General features: G+C 41.2%; 1 protein-coding gene across 1 annotated transcript in view; it reads right to left on the reverse strand.

The window, feature by feature from the left end:
- LOC141435867 (bridge-like lipid transfer protein family member 3B) overlaps positions 1 to 27,893 on the reverse strand; it is a 74,761-nt gene that overhangs the window by 27,583 nt on the left and 19,285 nt on the right. Inside the window, exons 8-24 of the mRNA XM_074098701.1 lie at positions 27,688 to 27,838; positions 26,711 to 26,837; positions 26,165 to 26,270; positions 24,779 to 24,893; positions 23,136 to 23,227; positions 22,886 to 23,015; positions 21,546 to 21,727; positions 20,504 to 20,618; positions 19,568 to 19,702; positions 18,983 to 19,152; positions 17,969 to 18,144; positions 16,157 to 16,293; positions 15,023 to 15,157; positions 14,181 to 14,352; positions 12,824 to 12,941; positions 8,899 to 9,033; positions 2,463 to 2,594 (exon numbers count right to left, since the gene is read on the reverse strand). Of these exons, the coding sequence (XP_073954802.1) occupies positions 2,463 to 2,594; positions 8,899 to 9,033; positions 12,824 to 12,941; positions 14,181 to 14,352; positions 15,023 to 15,157; positions 16,157 to 16,293; positions 17,969 to 18,144; positions 18,983 to 19,152; positions 19,568 to 19,702; positions 20,504 to 20,618; positions 21,546 to 21,727; positions 22,886 to 23,015; positions 23,136 to 23,227; positions 24,779 to 24,893; positions 26,165 to 26,270; positions 26,711 to 26,837; positions 27,688 to 27,838 (2,328 nt within the window). The remainder of the gene's footprint in view (positions 1 to 2,462; positions 2,595 to 8,898; positions 9,034 to 12,823; positions 12,942 to 14,180; positions 14,353 to 15,022; positions 15,158 to 16,156; positions 16,294 to 17,968; positions 18,145 to 18,982; positions 19,153 to 19,567; positions 19,703 to 20,503; positions 20,619 to 21,545; positions 21,728 to 22,885; positions 23,016 to 23,135; positions 23,228 to 24,778; positions 24,894 to 26,164; positions 26,271 to 26,710; positions 26,838 to 27,687; positions 27,839 to 27,893) is intronic.

The following is a 27,893-nucleotide window of genomic DNA, read 5'->3' on the forward strand; positions in this document are numbered from 1 at the left end:
CTAGTCCGTCCCACTGCTGGGCACAGGCCTCCATGAGAGGTCTTGGGCCGTAGTTCCCACGCGGGCCCAGTGCGGATTGGGAACTGCACACACACCATTGAATTGCTTCGCTAGTGTGTGCAGGTTTCGAAAAACTCAGAGGTGCGAGCCGGGGTTTGAACCCACGATCCTCTGCTGCACAGGCGATAAGTCAAACCACTGGGCCACCGCAGCTTTTTCCAGTCATGGATGTTTAAATAATAAGTATATTTGTCATTACCTGCAAAACTCGCATGGCCTCCAGCAACTTCTGCTTGTCGGCTAGTAGGTTGGACACTTCTTGCTGGGCGGTGTGCACACACTGACGAAGCACCGACACCTCCTCCGCTTTCCTGGAAGTTCAAGAGTCCCTTGAATGAGGCATCCGGCAAGGATGTCGAAGCGACAGATAAAGACCAAATGGCACGATGGCATGCGATACAATACAACGACTCTTTATTGTACACCATAATAGTAAGTAAGAAAACTAGTAGGTACGCAGAGAGCATAAGCATGTTTTTAGGTCTTTTCTTCATATTACTAAAACAAATACATATATTATTATTTTTACGTGTATACGCGGTAGGAAACATCTGTTGCCGTTATAAATATCAAGCAAAAACGGCATAAAAAATCATCTAAAATATTTCATTTGTTTTTTTTTTAGTATTTGTTATAACGGCCACAGTAATATATAATCTGTGAAAATTTCAAGTGTCTAACTATTACGGCTCAAGAGATAGAGCCCTGTGACAGACGGAATGACAGACAGCGGAGTCTCAGTAATAGGGTTCCGTTGGCACCCTACGGAACCCTAATAAAACAAGACACTTACGCCCTCAATTCGCGGTTGTCCTCCGCGATCCGCGCTAAGTTCATCAACCTCTTCTTCAACTCTTCGTTCTCTTTGTTCAAACTATCGATCTTCCCTCTAGCTTCCTCCAACTCCGGCTGTGGCTGGGGGTAGCCGGGACGCGATTGTAGAGGGGGTCGACACTGGGGTCCCAGCCGGACGACCCCCGCGGTATCGCGCGTGAGCGGAGGGAGGTGAGGTCCACGTCTAAGGGTTGCGGAGGAGGGGACGATATGGAGCGTGTCGGGCGGTCCTCCACTAGATGGAGTTTCATGTTCTGTATTAACACCTGGAAAGTTTTTTTTAATTTAGCCGGAAATTAAACAAGTAAGGTGCAAAAATCGATAGATCCTTCACTCTACCTCGTTTAGGAAATTTTACGCAATTTTAATAACCACTTTAGATACATGACCTAAAGTGCTAACTCTTATTTCGTAAAATAACATATCGGAAACTGAATTAGAGAATCTTAGAAATATATACAAGACTACAGTACAATAGAAAGACATTCTCTTAGCAAAGGTGGAGGTTAAGTGTTTCGGAATTTATATGCGGAATGACTCGTACATTTGAAATTTACTTTAGTTTGGTAAAGGAAAACATCGTGAGGTATTGTCTGCATATAACTGTGAAACAATTAAATAGTATGCAAGTTCACAATCTGCACCAGACCGGCTTTGGAACTAACAGCCTAAGCCCTCTCATTCTGGGAAGTGTGTGCAGTGAGAAGAATATAGGCCGAAATTGATAATGATGTTACCTCAAAGGCATAGGCGGGCGCAAATGACCTCGTCCTCTATAAACTCGGCGAGCGCAAGCGCCGTGCTCATATTGAGCGATATACTGAGCTCCTGGACTCGGGCTTCTAACAGCTCCTCGAACGGCGCCAGCGCTGACGTTTCACCCTGAAATCAAAGCTGGCTTAAGTAGATTGAAATGACCAAGTCAAAATATCTTTATTTAATTTAAGCTTTAACTCAAACGCTACATGATCACTTTTTTGGTTTGCACTAATTTTTGACGCCGAAATCGGATATTTTTTTTTTCTTGTTTTATTCGACTGGATGGCAAACGAGCAAGTGGGTCTCCTGATGGTAAGAGATCACCACCGCCCATAAACATCTGCAAACCAGGGGTACTGCAGATGGCGTTGCAACCTAAGAGGGCTAAGATGGCTGATGGATGGTTATGCCTACTATTTGCCTACTGCCTACTGCCTACATATTTGACTGACATTGTATACATATTTGAGGCTTTGAAACGCATCATATTTTTGATCCTTCAAATGTCCACATATTTCTTATTGAGTTATCGTACAGATATATATGGCTCCACGACTGTACCGATATTTTTGGCGCTTTGGATACGTACAGATAAGTCAAAGTCAAAATATTTATAACAACCACTTGTGAATGTCAAAAAAAACCTCCGTTGAGGAGAACGCGGTAAGAAACCCAACGAAATATATTTTTTATAAATATATATAGATATTTACGCATGCCCTTGACTGTACCATATTTCCATTGTTTTTACAAACAAATTTTCTGCTCCTCAACACTGTGAAACCTGTGTAAACTCTGAGCGTACTCACGTTTTCATCAGGCACCCTGGGCAGCTCGCGCCTGGTCATCCGGGCGGCGACGCGCGGCGTCTCCCGTTCCTTAATCTCGCACTCATCTACCACCGGCTCCGACCACGCCTTGGCTCGCATCGCGAACTTGCTCTAAGGATTGTTGACGTTAGAGGGGGAAGGTATAAACGCATGGTCAAAGAAAAGCTGTGTTTGGATAATATCATGATCATTTTAGTGTTGTAAGAGGCATTTGCCCTTATTCGCGCAGAAATCACACGGCGCAACGCGTTACAATGCGCGTTTTGACCGCGCAATGAATAGAGAAATCGCTTACAGCGTTCAGTTTTAAAGCGGATAATATCATGTCCTTGCGTTTTAAATTACATTTCATAGTAGAGTAGTATTCAAATTTAGCGGTCCAGTGGTGGTGTAGGGGTATGGCACGCAGCTCGGAATGCTGAGGACCTGGGTTCGATTCCCAGCGCTGATCTCTTTTTCTGGGTTTCGTCTGTGCATCTATGTTTCAGTTTGTATTTTCGTTATAGCGAAGCGGTCAGTGTTCACAAATATGAACATAACTGACAAGTTTGTGGGTTAGCATGTTCATATATTTTTTGTAGCCTGGCCGCTTGAATACATCTAGCTATGAAGTTTTTGCAATAAACTAATCAGCGATTGACCTATCTCCTGATGGAATGTACAATAAGGTCGAAGATGTAACTATACGTGTTGAAGGGTAGATTGTTGCATTAATGATGTCATAGATATTATTCTAACAGCTTTCCTAAGACGAAAATGATGACAACAGTGCACTATGCCACTAATGGCTACCGGAGTGACTAGCATTTGTCGTGCGACTCTTATAGGAACCGTCAATCTGACATATGAATTGAAATACAGATGTAGTAAATAATCCGTTCCCGTTCTGAAAATTTGGAACACACGACTATTGCCGAATGCTGCCGACGCGTCTATGGATTATTGTATTAATAAGTGACAAGTTTGTGTTAAATAAATAGCGTACTTTATATTAACTAGTGACAAATGCCAAACCACGACTTTGAAGATATCACACTGAAATGTTATAATCCCCACGATCAGTAGATTGATAACCAAGGGTGGAAAGTGACCCAGTTTACCTGAGATATTTTTGGCGCTCGAACGAAGTGAGAGCGCCAATAGTTCGAGGGGAAATGGGTAATTTCACCCGAGTTAGACACTCTACTTTTCATTTCGACTGTGAGGAAAGTAAAATAGTACAAAAAAATTAGAATATCATTTAATTGAATTTCAGTATTCAGTAAATTGAATTTAATTATATCCAACCTCCAACGGTACCTTTTCGACCTGGCCACTTGCCTCGGCCGAGTATAAAAAATATCGAGTTGGTCACGACCAAGGAGTTTATTTATATACCTACAAAACTGGAGGTTGAACGCCGAACGAAGAAGTTTAACCTTTATTACTTATTTATATATTCCATCTCTTTCTTTCACATTTCACAACTGACATCCATCTCTTTCTTAACCTAACTAAAGAAAGGGATGGAATATGTTCGTGACGTAATAAAGATCAAATTTCTTGTTTCAAACGGATGTTCGGCGTTCAACCTCCAGTGTTATATAAGCTCTTTGGTCACGACGTGCATCTAGATGGCCATCCATGCCGAAACGTGCAAAAAAAGTGTCATTGACGTAACTCAATTATCTTCGACTCCGTGGCTAATCGAAAAATAAAAAAAAAAATACTTTCCACCCTGAATTATCTTTTATCTTTTCATCTCTCCTGTTCGGAAAGTTTAATTTTCATGGGTAGATAGCTGGGTGGAAAATTGCGTTTTTATCTCTAGGGTGGAAAGTATTTTTTTAACGAACGACCTTCCCCTACGCTGTCTGATTAGGTACAGTCAAGTGCAAAGATATCGACACAGCCAGTTACAAAAATATGTATACACTACTTTATACACTTAACATTAGGGTCGTGTATACATGTTTTTGCAACTTCGGTCGCGTCGATATCTTTGCAATTGACTGTACAGAAGCTGACTGAAGTAGCATTACAAATAATTACGAACGTTTCCGATGAGAAGGAATTATTCAATACATCTGTACCACTAATTACTAGCATGTTTAATGTACAAGTACGGCAATTTAAAAATTGACAAAACAACTATATATATTTTTTGTTTTCGACAATGAAAAAACACGTGCTAGTCGCTCTTTTGCATTGTATCCGGTTTGTTTCATGAGGTCGATGGAATGTTAAACCCATGCATTGCAATGATAACAGGTTGTGTCAATTTGTTAGTGTGCAAGTTTCCCTGTTCTGTTCTTATGATTTTTAGTGGTACAAAATGGTGGTAATATAAAAAAAACTACGACTCACTAAATTAATCTTCAACTAAACTATTACGAATGTCTAGTTCTCTAGGACATGCTTTTCTAATAACTCAAAATTAGGGGTTGGTAAGACCGGTTATCGATATACGATATACAGGATATCGGTTCTAGAAGCATGCAGTGTAATGTTTGCAGATATATAAAACTACCTAGCTGTGTACGTGTAAATATGTTAGGTATATACTATACCTGTTGTGACGTCAGAATGCGTTTGTGTCGCTAAAAATGGATTAGAAAAAAATATATAAAACATTATATGAAAAGCAGCAGCAAAGATATTTCCGTGCACGATAATATTCAAATAACTTTTGTCTTTAACACAATGTCTCAAACAGTTCCTAGCGTTGCTACAGACGTACAGTCAACTGTAGTGAACAATAACCTCCACCGGCAAAAACTAGGACCATAAAAGGGTTAATCTTCTCTACAGCTTACTGTACAAAAACAACAAGACTGAATTTTATGAAGTATTTAACAAAATACAAGTTCAAAGGGTCACTGGCCACTTTCAAACTTGTACATAGAACTAAAAATTCTTCATAAATTAAATTTTCCTTTTTTAAAAGCGGGACGGAAACACCTTTCTCATTCATTCACACAGACAAACCCCCTTGGCTACAACTGACCTCTACGAACTATGCTTAACATAACCACTACTTCGTGTTTTCACTAAATACCTTGAGTCGGTTCTTTGGATGATAGCCGAGCGGGCGGGAATTGCGAGAGAGAAAAAAAACACACATATACACATAGTTTTAGAGAAAAAACTGAGACGGATGCAATACTTTTGTGGAATGCTTAAACTTAGCGGAAACATAAATGTTTTCAGCGACTTGTAGGAATAAATAAATTTATATTGAGTCATTAAACCTGAGGCCATATTGTAATAAGGCCATCTATTTCAAATCTCATTCTTGATACTGTTTGACAGAGAGAAATGGTGAATGCGATTGTAATTCCGAGTGGGCTAGACAATATGATCTCAGGTTTAAAGGGCCCATATACGTCTGTACGGTCGATATGATGACGATTGATCGTAAAGAACCATACACTGTCGATTCATCGTTACGATGTTCATGATTGCATGGGATTTTGTTGCGACCATCGACATCGTCTTCGATGAAGTAAATCAGTCTGAAGCGACGGATCGTACAGACGAATCGTACCGTGTATGTGTGAGGCCCTTTAAATTGACAAATGCGTACGTTTTAATACTTCTAACTTTTTTTTTTTTTATTTTTTATTCGACTGGATGGCAAACGAGCAAGTAAATGGTAAAAGATCACCACCGCCCATAAACATCTGCAACACCAGGGGTCTTGCAGATGCGTTGCCAACCTAGAGGCCTAAGATGGGATACCTCAAGTGCCAGTAATTTCACCGACTGTCTTACTCTCCACACCGAAACACAACAGTGCAAGCACTGCTGCTTCACGGCAGGATTAGCGAGCAAGATGGTGGTAGCAATCCGGGCGAACCTTGCACAAAGTTCTACCACCTGCCCACCAACCTGCTACCAACTGACCTAAAAACACTAAATCGTTTTTTTTTTTCAGCCAGTAAATTTAACTATCAAATTATTTGTTCTAATTTTGTGTCAACATTATTATTCCAAGTTTAAGCAAACCAATAAAACATTTTAAACAAATTTAACAGCGAATAATAGACCTTACGTTACACGAGATACGATGGGGTTTCGAATGGTATGATTACGGTGGTACGGACATGCACAGTTGGAGCTTTTACCACATTTACATCACCTTCGTGCAAATGTAAATAATAATTTGAATTTTTATTTCGTTTTGATTACAATTGCTCTGAAAAGGCAATCACCACCAGTTGACCAGTTTACAGAGAACCACCCATTTACTGTAAAACTAGTGTATTCGCCACAAGTAATAAAAAAAAGCTTTATCGCATTGAGAAAAAAAGCTTCAATCGCATCAACTGCATATTATAAGAACTTAAATTATATATATATTATTTATATAATTACGAAATTATGAATCATACATATTAAAAAAAAAATAAAGAATAAGTATTCATACATTTTACTTGCTTTAGCTCGGACATCATATCTGCGGCTGACAACGGTATCGGATCGGATAACGAGGAAATAATGTAATTGCTTTGCTTATTATTTAATCCAATTTTAATGGTAAAAGCTGCATGTGTGAAATGGTTATTTTTCGGGATAGACAAAAGGGTGGACGCATGCCGGACGTGATGAATTACGAAACATACTGATTGAATTATCGACAATGTATGTAAAATGTGAACACAGGTGAATAAGTTAGTTTGAATCGTGACAGTGCCTTGTTACTGTCATGACTGTTGACTTTTGAAATGATGACAATATAGAGAGCCCATGACATGAGAATACTAAAAATGCAAAATTAATCAGGCAAGTGTAGTGTAATTGCACATATTTTGTTTATTAGCAATGTTAATATACACAATTGATTACAATCAACTTTAACTTTCGTTAGTTTAGCGGATGTAGTTGTTAATATTTTCATGCGTGAAGCAGGCGTATTTTAAATTTAAAACAAAATGAAAATTGATGTCAAAACGACACGCACTTGGTTTTCAAGGCATATTCAAGAAACTTAGATATCAAATAAATAAATACGACTACTTTAGGGCTACTTCACAAAATATACATCAAATGATACTGGCACATGTATGTAATTGTGACGTCAAAGTACAAATGTAGTGAGCAGACACTGTAATGTTCGGTGAGACAAAGATAATCAATGAAAAATAGAGGTACGCTTACAAACCTTGCAATGTAAATGTACCTTTACTTTTATCCCTTAGTGTATAATATTATTTAGTCGACGCGATCGCGCTACTCGAGTTACATTGCTGCGTACGTTCGATCAGTAACAAATTATAACGCAATGTAACGCAACTCGCACCAATCTTTACATACTGTAAATAAGATATAATGAAATAAACTTGTAGAACTCAGTCGGGAAGTTCTGCAAATTTGTGGCAACAGTTTAGTGCTTTACAAATGGAGATCTTATTGAAATGCGACACTTAATTGAGAAACTTTTAAAGATAGGATAGCTAGAAATTGAGACTGCTCTTTTATTCTCTGTTCAATAAGCACACTTGCTGTTTTTTCGCTAGCAGTTGGTATATATTTCCTACTGGATTAGTAAAAAAGCTATGCACTGCACATAGGAATGAGATACATGCTATGCTACCCGTCCAGTCCCTCAGATAAGATGCAGTCTGATCCCTTAGAGTGAGTTTGTCGTTGCGAAAATATCTAACTTGACACTTTAATGCAATGTGTCCAGAAGTTAATACAAAAGCATTTGGATGGAGTTCAAAAAGTTGGACCATACAAGATGATTTGGGAGACGTGAGCACGACCAACCATACCGGATTCAGTTAGTTAAGACTACTACATATCGTCACTACTTTGAAAAAATCTCGTATCTAAAATCAATATGTCAACAAAATTGAACCTTGACATAATGTTCATAAGGTTCACTCGGAAAAATTATCTATTTTTGAGGTTTTTTTTAGTAGTGACAATATATATCGTACCAGTATTAGTGAAAATAACTTTTTTATTTATTTTGAAGATAAATAAAGTATTAAGTATATTATTTACTAGGTGCATGGTCACTCTCCAATTAAAAGTGTGGGTGTTTTACTTAAAATGATTGTGAATGATACATTATCAATTACTCGGGGTGTAGAGTTCGTTCTATTGAAGTCTCCCAAATCATTCAGTATTAACTGGTTCAAATGTACTTCAAATTAATTAAACTACCAGTGTTAAGGTGTCTTGCTTTTTGAGCTCCATCTATAGGAAACCTTTTGCCGTGTCAAAATTTACTTTACGGCTCTGGGATCATTGTTTGCTACACGCCGCGATATCAAAATTAGGATCGAAAGTTCGCGGCGTGTATCGTTTATACTAATATTCTTGCAATAAACCTACCATGGTACCGATTCTCACTTCGACAATACAAAAGTGGACTTGAGTATTGATCAAAACAAACCACTACTAAGTGTTCTCGTACAGAACTCACCTGGAACTCGTCCCAAGGTATGGCGCCGCATTCGTCAGTCTCCAAGTCGTCGGCGACCAGTCGGGAGCACGAGCCGCCGCTCGCGCTCTGGTGGACTATGTGTATGTTGTTGAGGCGCCACGTACACGTTGATATCTTTGAAAGAGATGGTTAAATGTTAAGTGACGACAGCGTCGTATATTCAGAATTTAGGCTGTCTGACCACCGGATCGGTAGTGCGGAGCAGAGTTGCGGACTGTTTTTCCATTGGCAGAGCTTCCCCATTTCTCCGCTCGCGCTCATTTTTCCACCCCGCTTTCCCGCTCCGCTGCGTCACTCCGCTTCAGTGGACAGGCAGCAGTGTTTTGTCGCTTTACGACTCGGCACCGCCTATGTGCGACAGGCAAGCGTAATCTCTGTTCATTGTGTGCGCTGTTAGGTGACCACAGTGCGGGGGCATTTCGGCTGCGCAACGAACAGAGAGAGCACTCATTTAGCCGCCGACCAGGCGTAGTAGTCCACCACAGAAAAAAAAATAAAGTGTAAAAGCTACGAAGTTTTAAAATCTGCAGGCATCGGTTCAACACGAAGCCATATTATTTGACGCACTCGGATACATCGTATTCTTCCTTTCTTTCTGTCAACCGTTGTAGGATAGGATGAGGTTAGAAAGAGATGGTAGAACGCGATCACGAGCGCCCACGCGTTTGGAAATGCAGTCTTTGGACTTTTTACTCCCGTGAAATAACACACACGCAAACTAACAATCATTCAAAATACACACGTAAAGTTTCGTACATTCAATACTGTAGTCACAAAATATTAGTATCAACTCAATAAGCTTTGTATTTTGTATTAGTAAGCATCTTGCTGGCAACATTATGATGTCATTCGAAAATATTATCAAATATTTCGTAAAAATACTATAAGGGGCGTACTGTCACAAGCACCAACATCTAAAATAAAAAAAACGTACAAAATATCTGACACGAGACACGACTCTATTTCTGGGGCCGTTAAGACGTGTCAGATATTTCTGCGCGCTTCCCTGTGGCAGATATTAATGCAGGTGACTGTACCGTGTGCATTAAACGGTGCGAATGACGGCTACACTCATGACTCATAAATTATAAACTATTTTGTATTAGAAATAGTCTTATATTATAGATACACTAACTGGAATACAAAACATACTTATTTATTTAATTTTCAAATAATTACTCATAAAGTTCCCAATCCGCACTGGGCGCGCGTGGGAAATAGGGCTCAAGACCTCTCATTCTGAAAGGAGTTCTTCTGAAGGGAAATCTTAGCGCGTTAAATTATACCCACTAGGATTAGACTCGAAATTCGCGGCGGATTTTTTATGCAGTTTTAATGAAAGACGTGATGTAATTTTTGGAAATACTCACGGATTTTTGGTCAAGTCCCGGAATATCAATGCTTACCTTAAATGAGCAACGGAGCGGCGCGGTGGTTAAAATGATTTTCATCACACTTGGTCGTAAACAGTGTCGTAACATGCAGGCTACCTTTGTTGCAACCCCCCAAATTAAACCCTCGACCTTAATGTGCTCGTCATGAAACCCGTGGTCGGTAAATGAGTCATTGCGCATACAAATGTTCATGTCATGAAGCCCAAGGTTGGTAAATGAGTAAATGCCCGTACTGATGGTGCTGCGCATGGCGTAGCAGCAGGACCACATGCGCACGCGGCTCAGGCACATGCTGAGGGAGGGGGAGGGCGGCGCTGCCAAGAGCGCAGCCTGAAGTATCGCCAATATTTGGAAGAATTATAGTTTTTCTTTTAGAAATATAAAAATGTATTCGCAAATGTGATGAAAAACATTGTATGTCGCACGGGCGGTACTAGAATTACGAACATCGACTCATTAAAGCCCTCAGTCTTCTAATAGACTCTCGTTCGTAATTCCTTATTTACCGCCCTTAAGACACAATGTACTATTGTCATTATATTTAAAATACAATGGCTCTTTCTTCTACACCACAAATAGTAAGCGATACAGATAACCTAACCAACACAGAATTGGAAAACCCCCGACTTTGTCACTTCAAAGTCCAACCAAAGAACCATCGCTAGAAAATAAAATAAAACTGCATTCAAATCGGTTCACCCGTTTAAGAGCTACGGTGCCACAGACAGACAGACACACATAGCGGAAAAAACTCATACTCATGACACCTCTCTTTTGGCGTCGGGGGTTAAAAACTGGAACTAATATCGTCTAGCCGTCATTCAAGCCCCGTAAACGTAATACGCACGTTACGCTCTTAATAGTTAAGGGCTGCTTCACCACCCATTGATTAAAACTAATCAATGGGGGGTGAAACAGCCCCTTAGTCAGCTAAAGCACATAGTAAAGATCAAATTCGTAATTTGCCTACGTTGCGTTTTAGACAATTTACGGGCTAGCACACGTTTATTAATGAGGGCTATCGTTTTTTGTCTCACTAGATGGCGCACTGTTGCGTGAGGTTTTTAAGTATGGCTTTCAAAGTCTGTTATTACGGGCGTAAAAACAAATTTCAGATTAAAATCATATTTAATACACCTTAAAACCGTACCATAAAAATATCGAGCATGCCACAGTGTTGCATAGTCCCCGTTCTGTTCGGAAAAAAGGGAGGACAAAGGTTTCCGAAAGACAAAACTGTCTCAAAACACAGACATTCATTGCCCCGGAACGCATATTTGCCATAATTAATTTCAGATATTGCAAAATATTCACAAAATTGTTCTAATTATATATAAACCCGCGTAGCTCACCCAAAAACTATGAGATTTGACATTTCGGAGATCTCACGCTACACTAGCGCCTCTAGTGGCGAATTCATTCGCGATAGCCCTCATTGCGCGCAAAACAATTGCTCACTATAGTCTTAATAGGACGGAACGCGCATGGCGGGAGCTCGATTCGCTCGTGGTCGGGTTTTTTCTTTATTGCAGCTTCCCGGTTCCACATCTGTATACACGTTGTTTGACAAAATTACACACAGAATTATACTTGTTTATAACTTGTCAACTGCAAAGACCTACAATCATGAAAATATGTGGTCACAATAAAAAAAACTTAATTATAAGATTTTATTCGTTCTGCCCTTACATACATGCGGGTGTGGTATGAGATGCACAAAGTCTTCATCTTACTTGCTAATGCTGGACCGACCAGATTTTAGGGTTCCGTAGCCAAAATGACAAAAACGGAACCCTTATAGTTTCACCATGTCTGTCTGTCTGTCCGTCCGCGGCTCTGCTCAGGGATTATCAATGCTAGAAAGCTGTAATTTTGCACGAATATATATGTAAACTATGCTAAAAAAATGGTACAATAAAAAAAATCAAATAAAAAATCTTTTTACAGTACCCCATAGACGTAAACTGGGGGTGTTTTTTTTTCTCATCCAACCATGTAGTGTAGGGTATCGTTGGATAGGCCTTTTAGGGGGTTGCTAAAACGATTTTTCGATTCAGTGATTTGTTTGCAAAATATTCAGCTTAAGCCCCCCCCCCCTCTAAAATCTAAACCGGTGGGTGGAAAATTTTGAAAAAATTCAGAATGCCAGTAAGTATATCAAACTATAACGGTTAAGTTTTCTTGAGAATTATTTAGTAGTTTAAGAGTAAATAGCAGCCTAAAGTATAAATTATACCCAAACTTGGAATATTCCATACAAATTCGTAATGGCTACGGAACCGTATTTCGGGCGTGTCCGACACGCTCTTGGCCGGTTTTTCTTTCTAGCGTTGCGAATGCCCATAGGTGGTTGTGGTTACAATAACTGACATCCACCACCTGCGACCTTTACTCTCTTCTGGTCATCAGTTCATCAAACGCTCCGCCTACTGCCCCTTGGCAACTCTTCAGGCTAGGTCGTTTACTTCGGTGTTTCCACGAACGTAGTTTATCTATCATCCAATACGTACCACATCTCGTCTCCTGCAAGAGCTAGTGACGGAGTGATCGCTGGGCGACGACGAGCGCTCCAACACCTCCGCTGCCACTTCTACGCCGCTAGTCGACATGCGGCCGTGCTCGAATTCTCTGTGGAGAAACAATATTGATATTAATCTTCTTCATGGGCTACTTCGTACTTCGTCGAAGAACTAAAGTCACTGACATAGCTGGAAAAAATATGCAAGTTGAAGTGGCAATAGAACAGATAACCGTTGGGGGAGAAAAGTTCTCGAGTGGCGACCACGAACCGGAAGACGAGGCGTTGGCAGGCCTCCTACCAGGTGGACTGACGACATCGTGAGAGTTGCGGGAAACCGGTGGATGCAAGTGGCGAGTTGTCGTTCATTGTGGCGGTCTAAGGGGGAGGCCTTTGTTCAGCAGTGGACGTCTTCCGCCTGATGATGATGATGATGGGCTACTTAAAAAGATGCTATCGCCTGATGTGTACTTTTCTGTTAGAAATAAGGTGGTCAGAATATAATCCAACCGTTTGAGCTACCATTTCTTTTGAATTAAAAGTACCGTGAGACATAGACATAATTATTTAAATAAATACACTGATCATTCATTCGGATCATAGCTGAGATATGCCAAACATGTTTCGAACCGATCCGTGGTTCCTTTTCAAGGTGAGCCAGAACGGAATGCTGACTTAAATATTGATAATTAAATACCTACAAGATGGAGGAGGCTTTTTACCCTTGGGGACCACTAATGTGGATAAAAAATCTATTATATTAAAAATAATGGATGTGATTGTCGTTTTGAGAGAGAGAGAGACATTTATTTACACATATTCGATACACATAAAAATACATCAAATGGAAAAAACAAAAAAAAAAACATCGGAATAGTATAACGCATTCACTACTACCTGACTTCCACAGGTGCCACCGACGCACATGTGCGTTCAAGATGTATGAATAATTATGACAGCGGTACTGGGTGAAGTTGCGAAAACGCATATAAGCGTCGGTGGCAGTGAATGTGATAAAGCGTCCGGCATCCGAGCTTCAAGTTAGGTTAGGTTAGGATTGTGTTTGTTTTTTTTAATATTATTAAAGCTGACGATGGTCGTCGCGCGTCCACGCGCTGTCTATGGACGTCACTAGAGTCAGCCCGCGCGCATTGGCTGCAGCTGTGTGTCACCTGAAGGCCTGGTCAGCGTCGAGCGGCGACTCGCAGGCCAGCCCGACCACGACGTAGCGCTCGCTGTCGGAGCTCGCCGTCGAGGCCGCGTCGCTGCGCGCGTCGTCGCGCGTCCACGCGCTGTCTATGGACGTCACTAGAGTCAGCCCGCGCGCATTGGCTGCAGCTTTGTGTCACCTGAAGGCCTGGTCAGCGTCGAGCGGCGACTCGCAGGCCAGCCCGACCACGACGTAGCGCTCGCTGTCGGAGCTCGCCGTCGAGGCCGCGTCGCTGCGCGCGTCGTCGCGCGTCCACGCGCTGTCTATGGACGTCACTAGCGACGTCAGCCCGCGACGCATTGACGAGAAACCTGGACGAAACAGTCGAAACAGTGGTAAGACCACGGCGTTTACATGCTTGCCCTTGTTGGTTTTTAGACCAGCATACGAAAATGTCTTTTGGAAGACATATTTCGCAGACTTTCCTTTTTACAAGCTCATATATTTAACTTGCAATGTTTGTAAATGCGGGTCAAATCTTGCAAGTTAAACTTGACGCACTTTTAGTGATCGGATTGACTTAAAATAGTGACATCCTGGTGGTACGGCTAAGCTTGTCTACGCGGGACAGAACTGCGATATAAGTTCACCTTTGTAAATCTTTTCCTCTTGTTAACTGTTAATTTAATCCCACCAAAAACATTCTGTAAAAAACTAGCCAAGTCTCGATGGAGCTGCTTGTTTATCCCTAAAAAGTAATGAAATCTAGACAAAGTCGTGCCAAGTCTAAGGTTCCTTACTGCGATTTCTTTATTATTATAGTTAATGTTGTGTGACTTGGCCGTTGACTTGTTCTCACTCACGTATAAAGAATGTTTATATTGTCCGCGTATTGAGTCTCAACATTTACTGGATAAGACTTAAGACTCAACATTCTATAAGAGACTGTGGTGTTTATTTTTGAAACTTTGAATAAGTTCATATTTTTACACTTGACTGTACAATACATTGACTTGTATGAACGTGTCTATTTGATATCACCTCCGAAGCTGAGACCAGGGCTGGGCGGCAGCATTTCCTCGGCGGGCAGCGGCTGCGCGGCGCAAATCTCCACCGAGTGCGTACTCGCGAGCGTGTCGTTCGCGAACGTCACCGGCGCCATGGTGGCCTCGGACCCTTAATACAAAACAATACACATTTCCTTTATAATCCATGTGCAAAATGTTTCATTGCCATTAATGGCTGCCGACAATTTCTTTTTAACCTGCTGGAAGGAAAAGTACAAGGAAGGCGAGACAGAAGAATGCCAAGATTGACCTATTTTGACCAGGTGAAGGAGATAGTAGGTGTCGTGTCGTATCAGGAAGTCAAACAAGTGGCTGAAGACCGTGCAGAGCGGCGGTTACTCCACCGACATGAGTATAGCTTTTTAATTTAACCCTTAATAAGGCCAATTTATTGGAGCATACTACCACAGGATCAAAAGCAGCTATCGAATACATACCTGACAAAGAATATTTTTAAAGCTAGTTTTAATTTCAATAATTACAATGGAAATTGTGACGTATTTAGCATGCAATAAGGTTCAGTTTCCAACTCAATGCAAGCGGTCGCTAAATCGCCTCTGCCTTATTAAGAGTTATGAAGAAGACCATTAGGCTGCGTTCCTACCAAAGTTGTGCGAGGATGTGTTGCGAGGAATGTGTTTCTCATGAACCAATAGAAACGCTTCATTTACCTATCCTCGCACAGCACATCTCTGGTGGAAATAGCTGAGCAGAGCGAGGCGAGGTAAATTAAGGACCAAGGTGCAGGTGGTAGGACCTTGTGCAAGGTCCGCCCGGATTGCTACCACCATCTTGCTCGCTAATCCTGCCGTGAAGCAGCAGTGCTTGCACTGTTGTGTTTCGGCGTGGAGAGTAAGACAGCCGGTGAAATTACTGGCACTTGAGGTATTCCATCTTAGGCCTCTAGGTTGGCAACGCATCTGCAATGCACCTGGTGTTGCAGATGTTTATGGGCGGTGGTATTCTCTTACCATCAGGAGACCCACTTGCTCGTTTGCCTTCCTTTCGTATAAAAAAAAAAATAAGCATTTTTATTGGTTCATGAAAAACACATTCCTCTCACATCTTATTGCGAATCTCATTAATTTTCTTTCATAAATGGACTCACCCATCTTCATGTCTTGGAGGCTGGACGAGTCCAATGGCACGCTGTCGAGGTCCCGGGAGGACTCTTGACCGGGACAGTTGGACGGGAGCACCAGCGTCAATTCCACTGCTGGTACCACAACACCTACCACTATCGATCTAGAAGCAAACATCATATACTACAGTCACCATCACCAATACCTGACACAACCCTCCCCCTTAACACCTACCTTTCAAAAGAGCTGTCGAACTATGTGCCACACGTTGATGCACGATAATATATTTTTTTTCAATTTCTGTTACGTGTTCATACACGTAGCAGTGCCCCCCCTATAAATATTTATTTTTGTAATTTAACTACAAAACTAAATAGCGGCTTTGACAAGACATCTGTACTCCAAATTTCATTGATATACATCTTGTAGTTTTCGAGTAAAATGCCTGTGAGATACGGACGGACGGACAGACAGACAGAAGGACTTGACGAAACTATAAGGGTTCCGTTTTTGCCATTTTGGCTCCGGAACCCTAAAAATGGTGCAATCTCAGGGTGAATTCGGGGTCGTAATCCCACTATTCTTTTCTGATTAGTAAATGATTGTGATATTAACTGTTTATGCTTTGATTGATATACTGAATTATGGTTATTCATTTAAATTAACATAAAAAATGTTTTTAGCTTAAAATTATGCTCATATCTTAAAATGATGATCACCCTACTTTTCAATTTCCAACCGCTTTTAGAATACTTAAGAAATTATGAGTAATATAATAATGTTACATTATGTCAAAGTCAATCAACGTGAAAACAAATTAGGATGACTAATCTTCAATCAATCCAGTTTGTGTTTTTTGTTGCTGTACAAAACAAACTAAGGCAGGGTTTCTCAAAGTGGGCTACGCGAACCCCTAGGGGTTCGCTATTCGACGGTAGGGAGTTCGCGACAAGGTTTACGTAATGGTGGCTGCAAGACTGGCAAGATGATTAAAATTGGTTTTTGGAGTATTTTTGTATTTTTTTTATTTCAACTCCAAATTTGTTACTTATCAGTAATCAGTAATCAGTAATCAGTAACTTTATTTGCTAGAACATAGGTAGGTACAATAGTGGATGGTGGTATTTTACATTTTGTCGCTATGTCTTACCCGCAAATGCAGGTGTACAAATATTTATCTATTTATCCTAAGTAATTTTACTATCCCAATTAAATAAAAACAATATTAAAATTATAATTAAAACAATCCATAACAATTAGTAAATGTCAAGAGATAAGTATAATAATGATGGAGTAAATATAATATGATAATTATTTAGCTTAAATTTAGACTTATAAACTATTTGTTTGTTATTTGTTGTTGTTGTTTGTTTCAGTTTGTATTTTCGTTGGCAAGACGATTCCATAGATTCTTACCTATATTTGCTACCTTTTATTGAAATAAATAATATACATTATATTATCGTGATGATTGAAATAAAATAAACTTAGTTTCTCCAACAGCCAGTTTTATTACTTTCTTTAGTGTGGGGGGGGGGGTAAGGGTTCGCTGTCGTCTAGAAACTTTAACAGGGGTACGTGGAGCCATAAGTTTGAGAAAACCTGAACTAAGGCATATAGTCCTTTAGAGTTAGACTTTTAGTCCTATCCTATTGCGATCCTATGATGAAAGTTCTAGCAAGAAGTTAATTTTTTGGTCCATAATTCCGAAATCACTGTATTGTGTTTCTTAGAGCGGCCTGGAAATATAACCAGCGAAATAAATGGTTAGCAGCTGTGAAAAGGAACAAGTAAGCGACCTCTGGTGGTGCCACTACTTTGTAGAGTAGTACACTTACCCAGCATTGGCGTCCGGCTGCCGCGCCGCGTCGTGAGTGAGCCACGCCGTCATCTCCGATATCCTCTCCAGCTGCCTCATCAGGAACAGCATCTGGTAGTGGTTCAGTTGGAGACCAGCGAGGCCCGAGGTGCGCGCCACCGCCCAGATACGGGAGAAGTCGTCGTTGAAACATAGCTGGAAAAAAATGCGACTTAGAAAGGGATGGAGGCCAGCATTGAACATTATTTGATACCATTATAATTCCAAGATACATTGTCAAAAATGTGATTAAGGATGGCTTTTATACATTAAAGAGGGCACGAAACAAATATTTCCCAAAATTTTCATCGAATTTGAGTAGACAAATGCTATATTTTTGTTATAAAAAATATCGGAAAACAAAGGAAAGCAAAATTTTCATTCGATTTTTTTTAAACTTCTAATTGACATATACACACACACACACACAAACATCACGCCTGTATTCCCAAATGGGGCAGGCACAGCACACGAAACGTTACCGCTTCGGAGCCACTTTTAGCAATTTTAGGTTTTAAGTTTGACAAAAACGGTACAATAGTGACAGGTTGCTAGCCTGTCGCCTACGGTATACCTTAACCTACTGACATATGAACTTGAAATTTAATGATAATTTACTAACAAAAACGAATATATATTGATAAATCAGTTTTTGTTTCTTGAAATTCCCAAATTTTTCTGAAGTCGGTAAAAATGGCCTTTTCACTTTGTAAATTTTGTTTAGAAACAGGTCTCTGCTATCACTGAATATTTATAGATACGGTTGTATAATGCGCATATTTTGACATACCTAAAAATTTGTACTGAACCCTCGAAGTGCGAGTCCGACTCGCACTTGGCCGGTTATCTCTTTATTTTAGTTCATTGATATGGACCTCCGCAAAGTAACGCCTGATTCAATAAATTATCTCTTTATTTCCTTAATTTCTTTGTAATCCTATTTCATACATTTTTATTCTTTATTGACGGGTTCTATAAAGATTAGTAAGCTTACCCAGGCAGTGAGTGGCGTGGCGTCAAGCAGCGGCGCCGGCTTGTAGTACGTAGCGCGTGCGCCGCACAGCTCCGCCCACAAGGGTTCCACGCGCGCGCACCAGATACTCCGGTTCTCGCGCCATAGGAGCTCCGCTGATACCGACGTGCCGCGGTCTATGTCGTCCAGATCTGGATGAGAAAACAAACAAGGTATAAACAGAGACAAGAAATCAAGGATGGACTTACTATCAACAAGCACGAACTATTCTGGATTTATCTAGATCGCTCCGCCATTTTTTAACACCGGGGTGCGCACTCAAAGCCGACATGCCTTTACCGGGCGAACAATACCGAGTTGATCTTTGGAATGGCTTCGAAATAACAGCGCGGTAAATTCACGGTACAATATATATTGGTTTGATATTTCGTGAAAAGGATTTCAATGTACATGTACACGAGAAACATGGTTAGTAATTCTCTGTCGGTATTATCCAGGTCGGTAAAGACCTGTCACTCAACAGTCAACACCGGTATTCAACGTTTTTGAATGCACGCTCGTTTTCTCTAGCAATTTCATAGCCACAAGGATTGAAGATGGACTTACTGTCAGCGTGAAGCACGAACTGTTCGTTTATAGGGTCCATATCGTCGGCGGAGCACGGGAACTGGCCCCGCGGTGGCGCCGTTCGCCGCAGCGCAGACAGTATTGAAGCTAAGTCCGCTCTCGTGCCCGCCGTGTCTAAAAATAACAATACAAATGTCAAAAAATCAGCACCCGTCTTCGAATTCTACAATACAATATAATACAATGACTACATTGAACACCAATATAATACATAATACAGATCTATTGCATAATGTTTCTCCATCGTATTTAGTCAGACACACTTAGCTTCAAGGATCTTGATCATCATCATCATCATCTCAGCCGTTGGACATAGGCCTCCCCCATAGATTTCCAGTCGCTTCGGTTGGCAGTAGCCTGCATCCACCGTGAACCCACGGCTCTAACCAGGTCATCCGTCCCTCTCGTTGGTGGACGCCCTACGCTGCGCTTGTCTCCACTCGAGAACTTTTCAGCCCCAACGGCCATCTGTTCTCCGTGATATGGCCTGCCCATTGCCACTTCAATGAGCTAACTCGCTTGGCTATGTCGGTGACCCTTGTTCTTCTACGTATCTCCTCATTTCTGATTCGATCCCGTAGAGAAACCTCAAGCATAGCTCTCTCCATAGCTCGCTGAGCAACTCTGAGCCTATTTATAAGGACTATAGTGAAGCACCACGTCTCGGATCCATATGTCATCACTGGCAACACACATTGGTTAAAGACTCGCTTGATACCTTTAACTTATTAAATACCCATAAACTATTAAAGAGTCATAAAATTATCTTCAACAACCTCAACAAGGGGCCTTTTTTGGTCCTTCGAGCCGGATAACATTTAAAAACTTAAAACAAGTAAACAAGGACGTGATGTTCTTTGGCCTAAAATATATATACAAGCAGGATTAGTAGGTTTCCATTGATATTATACTTACTGGATCGCGGTGATTCCCGTACGTTGGTGAGGGTAGCTCGCGCGGTACATATTTGGAGTTCCTTAGGCCGGTCGCGCTGCTGCGGAATGTGCTCCGGACCCGCTTCTAGCACTATCTGGAAACGTATTGCAAGCTTTTATTTAACCTGAAATGCATGTATGTGCGGGTCAAATCTTGCAAGTAAATTTCGACGCACTTCCAGGTAGTGACATCCTGGTGGTCCGGCCAGGATCATCTCCGCAGGACGGAACTCCTCAACGGTTAATGGCTTCGACTTGAAATTTTGTTTGGAAGACAGTAAGTACAATCAATAAAAAGTACAATCAGCAAAAAAGCTTGTATTTGAATAAAGGAACGAGCGGTCTTGTACCGAACTCTGTAGTTTAATTACGAGTCCCAAGTCAACACCAATACCCTCAAATAACCCCAATACGACCGTACCACCGAGGTCACTTCGTGTTTATGGGTTGGCCATCCATTTCTAACATACTTTGCCCATTGAAACAACCACGGTCCGGGGGTTGCCGACGGTGCTGGCTGAAAATCAGCACTGGGGTGTTTTTAACGCTTGAGCATTACGCTGAGCCAGTGTCCGATTCACAACCGCAATGACACATACCTTTGTGTTTATTTGTACCTAATAATATTGTTGTGTCTTTTGCTGTGAACAAATGTAATTTCTTTCTTTCAAAAACTTGTTTGGATTCGACATAAGTAATAAGTTTTTTTTGTAGTCGTAATCTGTTAGAGTTAATTCATTGAGTACTAAATGAGCATCTCTAGTCTAATGGTTTTTTTCTCGATCTCTTGTTTTTTGGACGTAATATCTCCGAATTTCTAATTCGAATTTGATCTGGCAAGCCGGCCCGGATAATACCGGGATGGAAATACCGACCCTGTTTTCCGTGTACACGCCCATAGAAGCTCCTGTCAGTTTCTATGGGCGTGTACAGAAAAAACAGGGCCGGTATTTCCATGTCGGGAAAGAGTGTCACCCGATTCGACATCGTTTCGCTTCGATCTACAATCTAGTGTTTGTTACCTTGGGCATGATGGCCTCTGCGCGCACGTCGCAGTAGCCGGGGTCGTCGCGCGCCACGCGGCTGGCGGCGGCGCTGGCGGCGCGCGCCACGTGCGGCAGGAACGCGCCCAGCCACACGCAACTCGCCACGTCCACGCTCACCCGCACGGGGCTCAGCTGCACGAACAGCTTCGGCGACGGCACTGGAACGGAAGCCGTGACGTCAGGGGACCAAACAAATAACCTACTTCATCATCTCGGCTTATATATGTCGGCGGCCGATCGTAAAATCCGCCAGATCACGAAATTCCTAGGCATATCATGAAATGGCGCCATTTCCTGATATGCCTAAAAGCTGGCCAGGCATATCACGATGTGCCTGAGAACTGAGAAACAACACGGCACATCGATTAGAGCAACGCCTTCGTCGATATTCCTAGCCCGGTATAAATATTGGGCACATCGTGATATGCCGAAAAAAAGAAAAATTTAGGTACAGTCAAGGGCAAAGATATTGACACGGCCAAAGTTGCAAAAATATGTATGTATACACGGCCTTAATATTAAGCGCATAGAGTCGCGTATACATATTTTTGCAAGTTTGGCCGTGTTGATATCTTTGCCCTTGACTGTACGACGAGCGAAACGAGGAGTGGCTAGTATGAATTGTGACCACAACGCACGAGCCGAGCGAGCGAAGCGAGCGTGCCGCGGGAGCGGCCGGCGAAGTGCCAGAACCGATATGGCGACGTTTCATGATATGCCTAGGAATTTCATGATCTGCCTAAACTGGCCAAATCATGAAATGGCGGCGTTTCATGATCTGCCTAAACGTCATTAGGCAAATCGTTAAACGGTGAGTTTTGAACGATGTGGCGGATGTCCCTTGGCCAATTCATGAAATGGCGCCATTTCACGATATGCATGATAATAAACCATTCTTATTCTTATTCTTATATGCCTAGGAATTTCGTGATCTGGCGGATTTTACGATCGGCCGCAGACATAGATACAGAACACAAGCCCCCTCTCAGAATCAGAAGGCTTGAACCATAGTTCCCACGGGAGCCCAGTGCTAGACTTCTTCGCACACTAAATTTCTTCGCAGGTGTACCTATGCAGTTCATCACGATATTCAGGCACTCGAGGCTTTCAAAGTGCCAAGTGACTTTACGTCACGTTTCGCACCCGCAGACGCCAAAGATACAGGCTCAGCCTAGCTTGGAGTCTGATGGATTTCCCTTGTATTATATTTATATAATTTTTTTTTTTGTATTTTGTACTGGCTCTTAAGGTACCATTGTGGCACTGGTGTCTTTCGAAGCGCCTTATGTGGCACAAAGTAAAACTGAAACACTTACCGGGAAAGTCCACATCCCCGGGATAGTAAAAATGCGTCAGCTCGGCATGTAGGAGCCCCGCGTCGCCCGGCAGAGTGGTTTTCTCCGCGCTCACCAGAGGGCGTGGCGCTTCGCGGGATTTCGTTGACACCTGATGGATTTGTATATTGCTTTGATGTGTCGATGAAACGAGTCGACGGAAAAGACAAGGAATATGGTCGGAGTTAGAGTTCCATAAAACTTGAATTAATATTCTGTTATTTCAATTTACCTTGTAGACGGTAAAGTCGTCTATCCTGAGTACTAGGCACGTGCTCATTAGTTTTCCTAGTTGTTGCAGTATCTTTGTTCTAGTAGGTGAAGCTGGAACAAGTAAAGGTCGTGTAAAAATTAATTTCAATAAATAAAACCGGCTGAGCGCGAGTCAGATTCGCGAACGTTGAGTTCCGTACAATGTAGATCTATATCCGATATGAAAGTAATAGTGATGAATCATTAGGAGGCTTTAAATTTCTCGAGTCAGATTTTGACCATGGCTGAAATTCATTCTGAATAAGAATCACTGTTTTTAAGAGCCCATCCATGCTGTCTCTTTTCATTCATTTTCATTTCATTTGTACAATTCACGAATGTTTGCGCGCACGTGTGTACCCCACGTTACCTACTTGTGACAGATATTTTTTATCTGTGAAATGTAGCATCACAAAGCTAATCCTTTTTTTTTAATTGGCCGTCTCATTACATGCTGCCATGACTCGTCAATCAGACTCTAACTTATAACTTCTGTCACACATCTGGCCCCTGTATCGTAAAGATCACAAGTGTTACAAACTGACGTAATAGGGAATATTACGTAAAACTCTACGAAGAGGGCAACACTAGCACAAACCGTAAACAAACCGCCATGTCAACGTCGGTTGTCTTTATAGTTTGTCGCCATGACGGATCATGACCAAAGAGTATTAGTAACAAAATAACATGATATTTACATCGTAATAAAGATGGCTTAGAGGCCGCCTATTGCTTACCTTAGAAAATCTCTATGTACGTACAGTCACCAGCACCAATATCTGACACAACAAGCGTGCATAAATATCTGATACGACTCTATTGCTAGGGCCGGAAGGACGCGTCAGATATTTTTACAATTAATGCTGGTGACTTTAACTGTCTATATATATATATGTATCTATGTTTCCGGTACTGCTTACTGTGTTGGTGTGGAATAAACAGTTATTGTATTGTAGAGCTATATTTCTAAAAAAATAATTGAAATAATATGATATTTTGCCATCCTACGGACATTTAAGACATCACAATGTTTAGACTATGGCGGTCATTACTATTTTATGTCGGTATATCGAGCTTCTCAAAAATCAAGGTACGCGGAACAAAACCCGAATTTAAATCATAAAATTTAAAAGACACTTAAGACATTCAAAAAACTGTTTACTGTTTGTGCAAGTGCTGCATCCTGAAGGCAGAACATTGCAGTAACATAAAATTCAAATTCAAATTCAAAAATTCTTTATTGCCACCAAAAAAAAGTAAGGAAAACAGAAAATAATAAAAAAAGATAAAAATATTAGTTAATTAAAAAAAAACTGTACTTAAATTATGCTGTGTGACAATGGGTCCCGGTCTCAGCATGTGCTGGACATCGAGGTCCAGCGCTGATTTTCAGACTGGGCCCTAGACCGACCTCGGTCGGACGCGAGCAACAAGGAATTCGCGGAGCATATGTGTGTGTGCGTGTGAGCGTGTGTATTATTTGTGAGTATGTGTGATGTGTTTATGTGTTTTGTGCGTGCGTGCGTGCGCGTGAGTATTCCCTATTATTAATATTGTATTACAGTACTTATAACATTTATAGTATAGGTGCCGGGCCTTACGAGCTTAGCGTACAGTCCTTACATTGTGAGGTAGCATTGGCGGACGGAGCTGAGGAAGTATTAGTGTGACTGACGGGCGCTGGCCTGTGACTGATCCCGTTTGAAACCGGCTCATCTTGTTTCTCCACGTTACTGGGCTGTGGGGAACAAACTCAAAATAGTCAAAAGATCACACAAACGTTTATTATGTAAGTACAAAGTAAGTACAGTTGTTTTGCAGGTGGTAGGACCTTGTGCAAGGTCCGCCCGGATTGCTACCACCATCTTGCTCGCTAATCCAGCCATGAAACAGTTTTTTTTTTATTCGGCTGGATGGGAAACGAGCAATTGGGTCTCCTGATGGTAAGAGATCACCACCGCCCATAGACACCTGCAACGCCAGGGGGATTGCAGATTCGTTGCCAACCTAGAGGCCTAAGATGGGATACCTCAAGTGCCAGTAATTTCACCGGTTGTCTTACTCTCCACGCCGAAACACAATAGTGCAAGCACTGCTGCTTCACGCCAGGATTAGCGCGCAAGATGGTGGTAGCAATCCGGGCGGACCTTGCACAAGGTCCTACCACCAGCAAAGCTTGCACTGTTGTGTTTCGGCGTGAAGAGTAAGACAGCCGGTGAAATTACTGGCACATGAGGTATCCCATCTTAGGCCTCTAGGTTGGCAACGCATCTGCAATACCAATGGTGTTGCAGATGTTTATGGTCAGTGATGATCTCTTACCATCAGGAGACCCACTTGCTCGTTTGCCATCCAGTAGAATAAAATAAAAGTAAGGTATTTTTTACAAAGGGCTCTTTCACATGTCACTTTTTTACAAGCATTTAAAATTATCAAAAAATCTACTACCGGTTCGGAAAAACCTTTTTTGACATTCTTCTCTGGCAAGAAACTTAATGAGGTATATACTTTTTAACAGATTTACGCCCTGTATTTGACGGATAAATGTGATGCCGTCTCTGTTTGTTTTCTTCGAATAGACGGAGACGGCAGCACATTTATCCGACAAATAAAATTAATTGTTTCCATTCACATGACATGCTTAGAATTTTATTTTTTATAATTATTACTAATATTATTACCTTTGAAGATTTCAATACAAATTCTTATAACTGACATGTAAATTGTAATGTAATGATGTATTGAATGAATAAATAAACTAAACTAAACTAAACTAATCAATGGGTCCACAGCCCCTAAGTCAACAGCCCCTTTCAAATGTTGTTTTATGTCATCTCATAATAAAAATTATGATTTACATCACAAGTGTTTAATACAACTACAATTTAAAACACAGTAGATTTGTTATTTGAAGTAAGGGATCGTCTATGATGTACTTAATCATTAATTAGAAATAAATTACAAAAAATTTATTAACTCTTAAAATTTTAATAAAAGTAAATTCTGTACCTTATTGCTAGGTGTCAAAGGCCGGGGGTCTAATAATTCTAGGAGCGAAGCGCAAAACGATGACAATGCTTGTGACATCCATTGGCTGTGGGGCGTGGCTGCTTCTCTGAAATACAAGATATTTTAGATATTAAGACAAAACCGCAGCCTTAAGCCTGCGTTTCACAAGATCGAGAGAGGTGCGAAGATGCGTTGCTAGGAATGTGTTTGTCATGAACCAATAGAAACGCTTCATTTACCTATCCTCGCTCCGCTCAGCTGTTTCCACTAGAGCTGTGCGGTTTCTATTGATTAATTAGAAAAACATTCCTCGCAACACATCCTCGCACTTCTCTGGTGGTAACGCAGCCTAACAGGCATTATATCAGACACACGAGACAGAGTGCTGTAGATTAGTAAAAGGACTACTTAAAACCGAATCTATTTAATACCTGTAAACGAGCAATTCTTGTATATATATATATATATATATATATATAAGCAGAATCTCGGAAAGTGCTTCAACGTTAAATGACACTACGTTTTTTAAGGTTCCGTAGTCTTTACCTATAGCCTCTCCAGTGGCGTCGGTCGTTGGAAGCCCGATGGTAAGGGAACAGATCGGCCTGCATACTGACGAGCGTCACTTGTAACGCGCCGCCGTTGGAGAGGGACGGCTTTTCTGAACGGCCCACTAGAATGAGACACCCAAATAAGGCCCTGTTCACACTACTCCAGTAAAACCATTCCAGTAGAATGACACTGCGCTGCTGTTTCGATCTATTGCAGCTAGTTAACGTCAGGGCCCCGCAATTTCATTCTACTGGAATGGTTTTACTGGAATAATATGAACAAGGCCTAAGTATTGCGCAAAAAGCGCCAATTATTAAAAGTATAAGAAGCTTTGCTAATATTTTTTTCGTCAGGCGTCTATGCATACATAGTTTGACAGTGTCTGGCAGGGGGCTGCAACAAGGTGTCCGGCAACAAAAGAAGTGATTAATAATATATCATTCCGAATAAAAGATTAAGCATTTTTATGATAGAATAAAATAAAAGGTAAATTAGAATAAATAAACTAAAACTATAACAAATCTAAAAATACATCCTGCGGCATGATGATGGTACAAAGATGCTGGCAGCATTTAAAAGAAAGAAAGAAAAAACATTTCCCCGCTGTATCGTATGACTGATGCGTTGAGCGAGGAAACTGCCAGCTCTACGCTCTCCTGTGGCATCTCTTGAGTGTCTTTGATAAATCTTTGAAGACCCAGGGCCCCACGGACCAAGGGTCTCGAATAAAATATATAATTTTTTTTTTTTTTTTTTTATCCTATAACGAATTTGAGGCCAATTTTATACACCTTTACTACCTGTTACCTGCCAAAGCCACCACTACCCAAATTTCATAGTCAGGGATACTGTGTTAAGAACATAAAAAAACAAGTTTTATAAATTAACGAAGGTCTAGCCGTTGCTCTGTAATCTTTGGTCTGAGAGTAGCGTGGTGTGTTGGCCATAGCATGGTGGAAGGTGGAACTCACATCCAGGATCGTCGCACAAGTGCAGGTCTATCCGCGGCGCGAGCAGATGGTACGATGTCTCTCGAACGTCGTGCTTCGCGAACATTCGCGCCAGAATGTCGTGTTCGCTCGACGAAGACCGGCTGTGGATTTGTTCTAAAGGTTCTTCTACCTGAAAGAAAAAGATTATTTGCAGAACGATATAGATGTTGATCGGCTATCGTTGA

Source organism: Choristoneura fumiferana, chromosome 15 (assembly GCF_025370935.1).
Source record: "Choristoneura fumiferana chromosome 15, NRCan_CFum_1, whole genome shotgun sequence".
NCBI lineage: Eukaryota > Metazoa > Arthropoda > Insecta > Lepidoptera > Tortricidae > Choristoneura > Choristoneura fumiferana.